Genomic DNA, 13568 nt, shown 5'->3' with positions numbered 1-13568 from the left:
ACTCCGGGATCATGACCTGAGCTGAAGGCAGACGCTTCACCGACTGAGCCACCCAGGTGCCCCTGCAGGACAGTTATTTTGATTGTAGAAAACAAAATGAAAACCCAGCAAAACAAAACAATGATAAATTACACAGTACTTCCCATAGGAAATAATGTAAAGACTCTTTAACTGGAAGCCAGCCATGTCACTGTCATGCACAGAAAAACCAGTCCAAGTTCTGTTAAGAGACCGAATGCTTGGATAGCGTTTACCATTCTTTGTTCTAACTTAGGTTTAGATAGCCAGTCTTCCATTCAACTCAGAGGCTCTCGGTGGCGGAGTGTGTGCCCTTAGCTGTCTAAGAACGTAGTCATAAGCCCTCACATACAACAGGTACTTCATAAATGCTTATGAAAAGATTGATACAAATTAAGGACAAATACAGGGAAAAGTGTACTTACTAGCCTTTGTGACCCATACTTACCTTAAACCCAACCGAGAAACATACTCTGAGGATTCTTACAACAGGGCAATCACATGATGGGCTTGCTGGCTTACACTGTTCCGGTCATACACACTCAAGACCTCCTGGCATCCCGTCATGCACCACGGAACGTGTTTTCCTACAAAAGCCATGTTACCACAAACCTACGCACAAGTCTGGTAAGCTAAGGTAGGAAATATGGAACTCTTTTTAAGTAACAAGTGTTTTAATTATACCATAAGGAAAACAATTTGCTGTGGACTATTCTGCAAATCTAAACATTTAATACATTGCTTCTACAAAAAACAAAAAACCCACTTATTAAGTTAAATTTTAATCCTTTAATTTTCTGGTATGATGATTCTTCTATGTTTCTCATCATCATAAATTCAAGATATAAAAGTTTAAGAGTAGGAAATAAAACCTTTCCCTTAAATTTTCTTTGCCACTTTTGTCCTTTGAAAATTCAAAATGAAAAGAGGAATTCAAAACAGATGCCATGTAAAAACAAAGGAGGTACAAGATTCCAGATTTACATATTGATGAACAAGAAAACGTTTATCAGGAGGACTTGAAACCTAAGGTTCCCTGTGGTACCATCATCTAATCACGGCTGAATATAAGACCGCAGCATAGCTGGATTATAAGTACCTGCAAAATCCTAGGAGTTGCAGGTGTGAAGTCAGGAGCTTTCCAACACAGAAACCATTCCAATAACCTGGGAAGTTTAGCATGACTGGGAATCCCTTTGGCGTCGGAATTTACAGTAAAGCAAAACAGACGCTGCTAGGTCAAACATACGACTTCTAGCAGATCTATGCAGACTTTTTATCAAAAATACAATGAACCTGGCTTTCATTTTACTGGTTTTTTTTTTTTTTTTCACACCTTAGATTTCAAAGTAGGTCTCAAGGAATTTTTCTTTCCAATATGAGAATTCAACCAACTTAAAATGGAAACACAACAAAAAACAGATGCTCCTTTGTAGAAATCCACTGTCATGGAATGCATTATTCCCTGGAGTAAGATTTACTTTAAACATTAAAATGTTCTTTTCTGGCAAAGGATATCATGGAAACCCCTGACAAAAAAAGTTCCTCACAAATGTATCATGGACTATTTTTAAAAAATTTGATTGCCTTTCTTTGATCACGTGACTGCTCAATTGTAAAAAAAAATTAAAGCTCAGCTCTTTCTTCTTTTGGAATATGGTATGATCCTAGAAATTTTCTATCAGTTCTAATATTTTAAACCGTGAAGAAGTGACCATGCATCAAACGGAAGGTCGTGAGTGGCTGCTTTAAGAGCCAGCTTCTCGAGACTATAAATGGGGTTATTTTGTTACAGGTGGTTTCATTAACGTAAGACACTCAGTCTATCAGCCCTGAAAAAATGGTGCTGCTACCCAAACTCATATATAGTGAATGGACGACAAAAATAAGACTATTTTTCAGATGATGAATGGAACAGCCATAAGAGTGAGTGTATGTCCGTGGCTGAACTGACTAGAGAACGGGAAGGCAGACAAGCTTTGCAGGATCTAGCCAGGCCGATCTGTGCAGGCTTCTACGTACACACAGGGTTAGGCGCTGAAGCTTTCTGGTAAAAGTCCTGGGCCTACGGTGATCATCATCAATAACGACATGAAGAAACATGCAATCAGTTCTGAAAGCGAGATGACACAAGTTTGTCCAGAGTGGGAGGAGAATATTAAGATAAAATCGGATGGTCAGATTTATCATTAGCAGCTAACACCCTGAATTTATTGGCAACTATACCAAGCCCGAGCTGGTAGAGATGTTGCAGTACTGGTCCCCACCTAGTAAAGAAAATATCACCGTAAATATCTTCTACCTCCCAAATATCTTAAACCAATATTCTTAAATTGTTTCATTCAAAGGTATGTTGTTATCTGGCCTGTACTACCTACCATCAGAAGTCCTTGTAAAATTATAGATAAAAGTCTACTGCTATAGAAATCTCAGAAATGTCAGGTTAGCAATGATAATTATCTAAAGAAGTCAGCTTTGTGGAACAGCTTTTGAGTATTTATTGCTCAGATGCATTCAAAAAATTCTTGAACATAACGTGGCAATGGCTCTCATACATCTGTAAACAGAACACCACTAAAAAATGTTATTGGCATGAAATACTATAATATGGATGTGTAAAATTTTTAAATCTTAAAGCCTCTTAACATAATCGTGTATATCTATGTACAAAACATACATAAATTTCACTTTATTTAAAACATATGAAAGAGGAAATTTCAAATCACACTAAACATAATAAATATAGAACTTGCTTTGTTAAAAATCTACAGTATACATTCAAGTAAAGGCTAAACTTTCAACGCCAACTATATATGAGACAAAATTAAACATTTACAATAATCAGTTTCCTAAAAGTGCTATTTTTAATACCTATAAGAGGAAACTTATTCTAGTGCTTCTGTTTCCATCCAAACATATACATTCCTTTATTCACAGAACCAGATGCTTCTGTTACTCAAAATACATATCCAAAGCTTTTATATCCTTTTAAATAGATTCAACATTTTAGCTCTTTGGGGGAGGGGCAGGGAAGTCCAAACAAACACCTCAGACCATCTTCAATCATTAGATATGACTGACTTTATGACACACCCTGTTTCAGCTCAGATGGGAAATATGATGAACGTGCTGATGAGAACAATTCCAGTCCACACGTCTAAGGTAAGTCATCTTTTTCTACATGGGAGCTTGTGTAGGTCGAGGAACACCCACCGTAGCAACCTTCCTGCGATCCAGGTCTTGAGGCCATGCTCCATTTCTGATTTGTACCTTCTCTTCCAACCTGATTTGGTTTAGTTTCTTCAGGAGTTATATTCAGTACATTGATGGAACTGTTGGGAAAAGACAGATCTTAATAATCATCTCCTCCTCCTTTTATCCTTAAGCTCTGCCTGAAGGCCTACATTCAAAGTGCCCCCTTGTCCTATGCTAAGTAAATTTTGAGGACACACAGATTAGGAACAAAGAAGTGTTTCAAAATGGTCTAATTTATCACTTTTATCTTATATATCCCACCTATTTATCTGTTTACCCATCTACTTACTTATTTCTTTGGTCTACTCTGAAGCTCTCTACACAACTGAAGCCTAAGATAGAACATGTGGGCTTTGAAAGCTCGTGTCCCCCGATGTCCCCATCTTCCGGCCACTATTTTATAATCTCTTTATTGTTTTCTTCTTTACACATCCATTTGCTCATGCATGCTTTCCTCTACCCAGCCATTCACCCACACAGCTATTTAACGAGTGCCTACAAAGGCAGTAAGGAGTCCGGACTCTGAAGTCAGATGGTTTAAGCTCATCCCAGCTGGACCGCTCAGCTCACTATGTCACTGTTCTTCAGCTTCCTCAGCTGTAAAATGGAAATAATAGTATCTATCTCATAGGGTTGGGTGGAACTGAGTTAACACACATTAAGCGCTTAAACCAATGCTCAATTAATTGTGTCACGGAGTAACAATCTTAGTGGCTGACACAGACACAGCTGCTACCCTTCAGTGACACAATCTGAGAGGTATGCTCTGTGGCCAGCCGCAAAACAGAAAAATCTGGGGTGCCTGGGTGGCTCAGTCGGTTGTGTCTGCCTTCGGCTCAGGTCATGATCCTGGAGTCCCGGGATGGAGCCCCAGGTCAGGCTCCCTGCTTCTCCCTCTGCCTCTGCACACCGCCTCCCCCACTCATGCTCTCTCTCTCAAGTAAAATGTTAAAAAAAATCTGCCTAAATGATTTACTTTCAAATCTAACGGGGCAAGTCAACAAATATCTTATGTAATTTTTTTCACAAATGTACATTTTTTTCCCCAAATGTGCATTTTGTGTGTCTTTGGTTTACTAACTCAACGTCAGTGTGGCAATCCTAAAAAAAAAAATGTTGCTTTAATTCTAAAAATCGAAACCCAAAACAATTAAAAATTTTACTTACGCTTATTTGCCAATACTTAAAAAAAAAAAGAGGAACTTGCTTATAATTCAGCCCTCAGAAACCCTGCCATCTCAGACGAGATGGGATCAAGGAGCAACTAAATTCTCTCCATAAATTTGTACCCGAATTACTTTGTGTAAGATTCCATTCTACAGTGAAGGAGGAAATGAGGTTGTTGCTGTAGAAATTAGCTACAAATACTCGTTTTGCTATGATCTTATTACAAACCCAGATCCAAGCTGCTTCAGGAGCAAGGAGTCCAAATTTACCAAATAACTTAAAATTGTGAGAACTATGTCAGGCTCCACAGCGTCTCCCCTGGTAACCAGTAACACAACTCTTTCTAGGTTTTATCTTCAGAGCCCGGTGACCATGAACATGAATAGCTCAATGGAGTTTCTTTATGCTCAAAATTCTGTTTCTATGCCACTGATGTTGTTTCGCCCTCGGACTACATGAGAGAGAAAAGCACTTTTACAATCCATATATGTTTACATGTATTAAGTACTGTTTTAAGTGCTCTGTATGTATCATCACCGAAATCTCCTAACACCCTGTGATGTAGGTACTAAATGCTGGACTTACCTTTGTTAAGCACAAAATAATGTCCTAAAGGATTATTATGTCAAATATTTCTTAACTAAAAATAATAAGATTAAAAAGTAAGAATTGTAGAGACATAAAAATAATCGAGGCAACTGCTATATTCTCTCTCGGATACAGAATGCATTATTTGAAATTGGTGACTAGAATTTGTGTTATTTATATAGATTGTTCGGATTGGTCAAACTTGGGAGTTTAATAACATTCTGTATAAGAAAATACTCTGAGCTTACAGTACCTTTTGATTGTAAATCAAACTCACTTCCCATACTCAACCCATTAGTTAATCTGTTGGCTCTAACTGCAAAATATATTCCAAATCCCGTCCTGTCTACCTTCATGTGACGACCCTTGTCTAAATGGCGACCGTCTCCCCGTGACTCCTCGGGAGCCTCCTAACCACGTCTTCTGGCTCACAACACGGGCTCCTACAGTCTGCTTCCCACATGAGAGAAGAGTCATCTTTTCAAACAGACTTTTTTTTTTTTCACTCTCCTGCTTACACATCTCCAGTGCTTTTCCTGTTGCCCTTAGAACAATATCTGACCTAACAGATACCGACTAACTACTTTACAAATGAGATGTCAAGTACGTGCATGTGTGTGGGGGCAGCAGAGCGGGGTTCTGGATGAACAACATGGCCATGAGTTGATAATGGTCATGAGAGAAGCTGGGTGATGCGTATACAGGGCATCATGACCTTATTCTCTCGACACTTGTATATATCTGAACTTTTACATAAAAAAGTTTGTATCCTCATCTACTCACCCAGGGCCTTATAGGATGTGACCCCTGCCCACCTTCCACCAACCCCTCTCACCTCTTGGTCTTGCTCGCTAACACCACTTGCCCTCCACAAACACACCAGTGTCCCACCTTTGGGGTCCCTACACTTGCCTAGAGGACTCTTCCCACGCTCTTTTTTGCCCCTCAATGTTTAGAGTCCTAATTCTTTTACAAATCAACAATATATACAGGGCTTCATATTTTTGTTTTGAAATTCATTTATTCAACAATTCTTGGTCCAAGGGCTAGTGGGTTTCTTCCAACACTTAGGTCCACATCAGCCTCTCACTACCACAGGTCTAGTGTGCCAGAGCCCCGACCCCTGCTCTCTCGGGCACGTGCCAAACACGCAGGCCCCCGTGACACTGTCTCCTACGTTGGTTAAGAGGAAAGATCACCACCACACTTTCCAAGGTATCCCTTTGCTCTTTTCTATTCCTCTCTCACTAGGAATGTTCTATGTGCTCAGTTCACTAATCTTGGAATAGGCTCTGAGGTAAAATATTGACATTATACCTTAGAAAATGATTTAACAACGTGAGACAGAGAAAAGTACCAAAATGCATCCGTTAATAGAAATATATGGGTTTCCTGGGGAAGGGGAGCAACTTTTTTTGACCCTGTCATCCCTGGGCACAGATCTTTACCAATCACGATGAGGACATTTTTCTCAGTTCTTTGCCCTTCAACACCAATAAAATGGGCATAGCCAAAGAAATTTTAAAATATATACTCTGCAAAGACTGTGAAAATATCCTTCTATTTAACAAAATTAAAGAATTCAAAATACTAAGCGATTCCTGTAAATGAGACTGTACTTTAATTATTTTGTATTTTGGACGTGAAATGAAAGGAACAACATTATATGATCTGGCTCCCAGCAGGCAGGAACCAGACCCACCTCATTCGCTACTGTATTCCCAGCACCAGCAGGTGTCCTTATATGATGACCACCCAATAAATATCTGCACAATGAATAATCAATCTACTAAATCCCTCTCCAAAGCCACTCCCGCTGCTAACACTACAGACATGCCTACTTGCCCCCAGCAGTGCAGATCCAGCAGTGGGACAGACCACCTGCTAGACCCCCTACAATACCTATGTGCAGATGCACAGGAACGCGTCTGGCAAAAGTCCGAAGTAGAAGGAGAAGCAGGAAGAGACTTGGTAAGTTTGGATGTGCAAACCGGAGACCCGTTAGACACACCGTGAGGCTTCTTCTGCCGTGGCCTCGAGTGCACTGTCAGACTGTCCCGATCAGAACCTGTGAAAAGACAGAATGTGGACAAAGGCAGTGCCTATGGTGAGGTAGCAAACAAGGGGAAGGACATTAGCTCTGATGATCATCTGCAGGGGAGTGAGGTCTGAGGTAGAACAAGTTAATGTGGGTGGCCACTCCAGCCCCTGACTCTGGTCTGGCTAATCTCGCCATCTCTTATGCATATTCCATAAACATCTAAGGATCTAGTTTTTAAAATATTTGGTGATCTCCAAAGTTTTACATTAATAATGGACAGTATTTTATTTACATGCATTTTCAGATTAAAGGGTTAATGAAGTACTCACTTCCTGAGAAGGCACTGAAAAGTTTCATATTTTCTGAGTTCTGGTGGTCAAAGGTAGTCATATTTAAAAACTGTTGCTTTAACCAACTGGCTCTTTCTTCTTCAAATGCCTTTCTCTATCGTAACAAGCAAACCAAAGAAATATTGATCAACATTTCAACATTCACATTGTTGGCATTTCCCATCACTTCTGCAGCTGCTGGTGTTTGCTTTCTGGCTATCATAAAGATTTTGTAAGTCAAATGAATTAACCTAGAAAACTAAGAAAAATTTCATTGAAGAAAATTATATTTAAGAAATAAAAAACGACCCATTTCACCTAATAAACCAACTCATCACTATTTTCACACCCGTTTTGAGTAAACTCAAATGGACAATGCAAAAAAAACAAAAACAAAAACAAAAAACAGCATATTAGCATAACTCCTGAACATACAGAACATTATATAGAATTACCAAAAAAACAGAAAAATACCCACTGCAAATGAATCACTTGAGAAAAAGGAGCTGTGACTTCCCCGGGCATCGCTCTGGGCCTCTAACCACCTACCAGCATCAGCAGCCACCACCACTAAACCACAAGAGGGCACATGTCAGACCTTCCCCTTCCCACCGGCCGATCATCCTAGACTCTCTCTCAGCCCTCAGGTCTTCACGCTTCCATCTCATCCTTCCCTGGCCCCACTGGCCCCAGAGCCCAGAGGCAGACAGATCCTCCTGCAGAGAGCTGGGGGCGGTACACAAAGTAGCCGGAGTATCTCTTGGAACAGGCTGGGAGACAGGGACCCAGAAACAGGTTCCCAGAAGTTAGGAGAAAATGCTGGTGCAAATTTTCTGAGAAAGTTAGCTATTGATAAGACAGATTTTCACAGCTGTGGAGGACATCCATGCTAGCTACTTAAACAGAATATAGTCTTTCATTCCTAAATACTAATACAAAATTATGCATCACCAGACATTTGAAGAAAACTAAGAGCATGAAAGAAAAACAGCCAAGATAACTGACCACAGATAACAGTTCAAGAGACCCTTTTAAAAAAAAATTCTAACACAAATGATTAGATTTATGAACATCTGTAAAATAATATAGTGCTATACATGGAAAAGCAAAAAATGAAGACATGAGAGAACTTAAAAGATAAATCTAAAATAAAAACTCAGTGGATGAAGTGAAGAGTTAAAAGTGAGAGAATATCCCCGAACTCAGAACATAAAGTCAATCTACAGATGTAGTCAGAAGACCAATCATTTGTCTAATGAAAGTGTTCCAGAATACAAGAGAAGTCAAAGAAGGAAAAAATACAGAATCAAAGAAAATATCCCTAAATTGAAGAAATATAGTGTCTTGAGGCTGAAAAGAAGCTACACCTAGATACAGCCTAGTAAAATGTTAGAACTTTAAGAATATAAAAAGGACAGAAGAAGGAGAGAAGGAAAAAACAAAGCAGGATATCCACAAAGTACGGTATATGTAGGTTATATATTAATCAGGCTCCTCATTAGTAAAACCAAACAGTAGAAAAAATGGAATAAGTTTTGAGGGAAAAAAGTTGGAAACTAAATTCTATATCCAGCCAAACCAATCATATGAATGTATTTTTGGATATTCTAGAATTCAGAATATTTTTCACTCACACAATACTTCACAAAAAAAATTACTCAAGAAAGTAATACAGCAAATTGAAAAAGGAACCCAAGAAAGAAGATAACATGAGACATAAGCTGAATGTGAGTCAGGAAATCATAAAGGAGCTACAAAGAAAAGTCAAAGGATTCACTACACAGGGATATATGAAAGATTTTCTCCCAGACGGCAGATTCTTAGTAACAGACTATTTCCTAGGTGGCCAAATGTGTTACTAGGTTAGAGAATGAATAACATTTACAGAATCATGATGATATCAGTGTTCTTTCAAATGTTAGTCTCAATCTTGCACAAAGTACTTACAACTGGATTACCTCACAGGCTAACACTTGACAATGAGAAAGAAAAGCAGAGACAAAAACTGGGAAGTAGAGGGACAAGGGAAAGGGAACAAGGGTGAACCCAAGAATGTCTTCATCTTTCATTGTGGGGACAAACTGATACTGTCTCAAGGGGAGCAGACATGGAATGGAAGCATTAAACATTCTATTTAAAGAAAAAAAAAGTCAACCAGAAGAAACCATTTTTAAAAAGTTATTTTAAAAAAGTAACAATATAATGAAAAAGTCACATATGTAGGTGAGAAATAGTGTAGATGGGAGGTAGGATAAGGATACGAAATTTTTTATCTTTCACAGCAGGGGAATCAACAGACTTATCAAGGAAAAAAGGCTGAAGTACATTAAGGTTAAAAACATACTTCCCAGAAGAATTACAAACTTAGTGGTTACCTCGAAGGAATGAAACTGGAGATAAGAATGGGTGATATTTTTTCACTTTTGGCTTTTTGTGCGGGTTTTTATTTTTGAAAACATGTTCACACATTACTTCTATAATTTTTGAAAGGGAAACATGTAGGTTAATACATCGTTAAGTAAAAAAGCGAGCTGTGGAAGTGTTTGCACGCATCGCTGGGTGGTGGTGGGGAGAACTTCTGTTCTGTACGCCCCTCCCTCCCTCCCTCCTTTTTACACAACAAACAGGCTCTCCGTTGCACTGTCTTTTGACGCTGCACCTACTGACAGTGGACAGGTCACAAATGTCCAAGAAAGATCTCCTGTGGGAAGCTAAACACTTACCAGCAGAAAGCCAACCCAGAGGGGATAATGGAGGCTTATGGTTTTCTAAAAAAAAAAAAAGTTTCAATTCCCAAATCTGGTAAAGGCAGAACGATACCCTTTCTAAAGTAGTTCACGTGCTTCCAATCCCTTCCAGTTCACGTTATTTGTAAGATCACTGGTAAACTACTTGACAAAAAAACAAACTGGACAGCAAGGAAACGATGAAAGGCAGAACTTGGATGCATTCCGCTGGGCCTCCCAGAACTTTCAAAAGCTCTACAAGGAAAGCTACTTGCTGAAAATACCTCCAATCCTAGGCGAATAGCCGCGTCTGTAAAGCTTCGTCTTTCCTTCTCAAAATTCTTTTTTTGCTCTTTAAACAGGGACCACTCTTCCTTGAGGCGCTCCTTTTCCTCCAGCAAGTAACAGTCTCGGAGCAGTGAGGTGGTGTCATCATCACATGCAGTAGCCAGCTGCTGCTATTAAATTTTAAAACATAGTAAGTTCCAGAGGGTCCCTGCAATGCTCCCAGTTAAAATTAAAGCAAGGGAAGCAGGGTCATACTTTAGGGGAAGGACAGAAACGATGGAAAACCAGAAAGTCAACGGAGGATTCTCATTTTGCAGCCGGCGAAGCCCCGCCTGAGGAATGGCATGCGTTCTACCTGTTAGCAAGCGAAGAACTTAGAGCAGAGAAATGACAAACACTACAGATCTTCTGAGAAACGGGAATAAAAATCTAGTAAGGCGTAAAATCCTGGCCATTCTCATGGGAAAACAGCTTGAAAAGGCAACTCACATTTACCTGTAAAAGCTGCTGCTGAGTTTTAATCATTTCTTTACACTGCTGAATTTCTAACTCGAGTTTTTCAGTTTCTTGTTCGTGGTCTTGTCGTGAGATTACGTCTTCATCATTAAAACCTTCTAGGTGTACCTTTGAAACTAACATAAAACCAGTCATTTGACATAGGCTTTACACCACTCAGTTTATGGTGTTTTTTGAATTATATTTAAAAATCAAGGCTCTCAGAATTTCTTTCTGGAATCTCATAGGTTTTCTAAAAGGTACTTATTCCCTTTGCCCTTTAAAAATTTCATAAGCTATAATAATACAACTATATTTATAGTATTTTAGCACTATGAAAAAAAAATTTTTTTTTTTAGCACTATGAAAAAATTTAAAAAGCAAAGCAACTTATTATAAGGGATTTATGACAACTACAAATTCGTACTATTTTTGGACTAAAATGATATCTTTACTAATAGTTCTACTATGAACATTTAATTTGTAATCCATATTTATTCAAGACTATGTCCTAATTAAAAATGGACAACCTATAAGCATCTGCCTTTGGCTCAGGTCATGATCCCAGAGTCCAGGGATCGAGCCCCGCATTGGGCTCCCTGCTCAGTGGGAAGCCTGCTTCTCCCTCTGCCCCTCACCCTGCTCGTGCTCTCTCTCTCACTTGCTCACTCACTCTCTCAAATAAATAAAAAAAATCTTTAAAAAAAATGGACAACCTATATTCACAAAAGAGAAAAATAATTAACAAATCCATAAACTACTTTTGACTCTTCTTCAAAGATCAATGCAGTGCTACAAATCTTGCAAATTCCTATTTAACAAACAGGAAGTCCAAATATACTTGCCATTTACTAAGAGATGGCAACTGAAATCAATAAAATCTCATGTATATTAATTTTAGTACAAAATTTTGCTGATTACTCTTTACTACTAAAGACAATTGAGTTACCTTGTGACTTTTGACATTCAGAATAAATTTTCTTTCAACAGACTTCATTTACCGAGCAGAAACCTTAATTTTCTTGATTTAAAAGAACGCAAACTTTAACGAATATAAAATATTAAGAACACATTCATCAGTGTAGATCTATACTATCTATAGTGACAGGAAATGGTGTCTAAAATAATACGCTGTTAAATGAAAAAAGCAGTGTAGTAAAAATATGTAATATTCAATTTTTGTTTTTATATATTTTTTAAAGATTTTATTTATTTGAGAGAGCGAGCGAGCGAGCATGAGCAGGGGGAGGGGCAGAGGGAGAGGAAGAGAGAGAGAATCTCAAGCAGACTCTCCACTGAGTGCAGAGCTCCACATGGGGCTCAATCCCATGACCCTGAGATCATGACCTAAGCTGAAACCAAGAGTCAGACGTTTAACTGACTGAGCCACCCAGGCACCCCAATTTTTTATATATTTTTAAATAAATATTTTGTGGGCGCCTGGGTGGCTCAGTCAGTTGAGCTTCTGCCTTTGGCTCAGGTCATGATCCCAGGCTTCTGGGATCAAGTCCCACATTGAGCTCCTTGCTCAGCGGGGAGTCTGCTTTCTCCCTCTCCCTCTGCTTGCTGCTCCCCCTGCCTGTGCTCTCTGTCAAATGAATAAATAAAATCTTTAAAAAATGTATATTTTGTAAAGGCCTACAGAAAAAGTCTAGAAAGATAAGCACCAAACTGTTAAGTGTCATGTATAGGGAACAGAAACCTGAATATTCTACCTCATATACTTCCTAATTGATATTTTATATTAAACATTTATTATTTTGAAAATAATTTAAAAATAAATTAGGAACCAGGAGTATGCAAGTACCTAGGAATGATAAGCAACAGGTTCATATTTATACCATATCATGATTAATAATTCTTAATTCCCAAGATCAGTAAGAGACTCAGTTCACTTTATTCAATTGTACACTGCACTCAGAATAGATGGAGATACGTAATATCCTCTTTTCAGAGAAAGATTCACGGAGGGGCAAAGTATTTCCCAGTGTGGTTCAAACCTCACCTCCAGAAGTAGATAGGAGCTTGATTATCAAACCACCAAATTGAGCTCAAGTACTTCAGGATCTGACCCCCTAACGTGACTTTCCAAGTGACTGAAATTAAGAGCTGAGTGTCACAACTCACTCTGCACGCAGTGAGAAGTTACCTTGGTTATCAAGTTTTTCTACATGACTTTTCAAAATCCTCCACTGTTTTCTGATGCTGTTGGTAAGCTGCTCTCTCACAGTCTCACAGGAAAGGTCCCATATACTCTCCCTACTCAGTTCCCCAGCATCTTCCTCAGCATCAGAGATAACCTACAAGCAAGAGAGATGAAAAGGAAAGACCAGTATCTTAAAATGGCTCTAGATACTCAGGCAGTAGTAATTAAACTGATCATCAGAGATACCTATCAAAAGCATTTCTGTGCTGTATCTTATGCATATATGACCTAATATTAGAAACAGAAATTCTCCAACTCAAGTCTCTTCAAATGTGAATCTGAATCCAAATACGGTTAGTGACAAGAGTCACGGAGCTGTGTGAGGAAGAGTTATTCACCACTTGTCCTGTATTGTGTTAGAGCTCTCACAAGCTAATTAATCCTCAAATCATGTTACAATGTGGGAAAAATGATGCTTAGAGAAGTAGAGATACTGCCCACTATCATACAGCCAA

General features: G+C 38.8%; 1 protein-coding gene across 5 annotated transcripts in view; it reads right to left on the bottom strand.

The window, feature by feature from the left end:
• Positions 1-2492: 2492 nt before the first annotated feature.
• Positions 2493-13568, bottom strand: part of SSX2IP (SSX family member 2 interacting protein) — a 41573-nt gene continuing 30497 nt past the window's right edge. For 4 of the 5 annotated variants that reach the window (XM_036108865.2, XM_036108869.2, XM_036108866.2 and 1 more), the window contains exons 9-14: positions 13057-13207; positions 10908-11044; positions 10409-10582; positions 7399-7513; positions 6931-7096; positions 2493-3350 (exon numbers count right to left, since the gene is read on the bottom strand). In XM_036108865.2, the coding sequence (XP_035964758.1) occupies positions 3176-3350; positions 6931-7096; positions 7399-7513; positions 10409-10582; positions 10908-11044; positions 13057-13207 (918 nt within the window). In that variant the 3' untranslated portion in view covers positions 2493-3175. The remainder of the gene's footprint in view (positions 3351-6930; positions 7097-7398; positions 7514-10408; positions 10583-10907; positions 11045-13056; positions 13208-13568) is intronic. The other variant, XM_036108868.2, reaches the window with a different exon arrangement.

The sequence above is a fragment of the Halichoerus grypus genome, chromosome 5 (genome assembly GCF_964656455.1).
Source record: "Halichoerus grypus chromosome 5, mHalGry1.hap1.1, whole genome shotgun sequence".
NCBI classification, from domain to species: domain Eukaryota; kingdom Metazoa; phylum Chordata; class Mammalia; order Carnivora; family Phocidae; genus Halichoerus; species Halichoerus grypus.
Note: the sequence above shows the minus strand (reverse complement) of the source record. Positions and strands in the feature narration are given on the sequence as shown.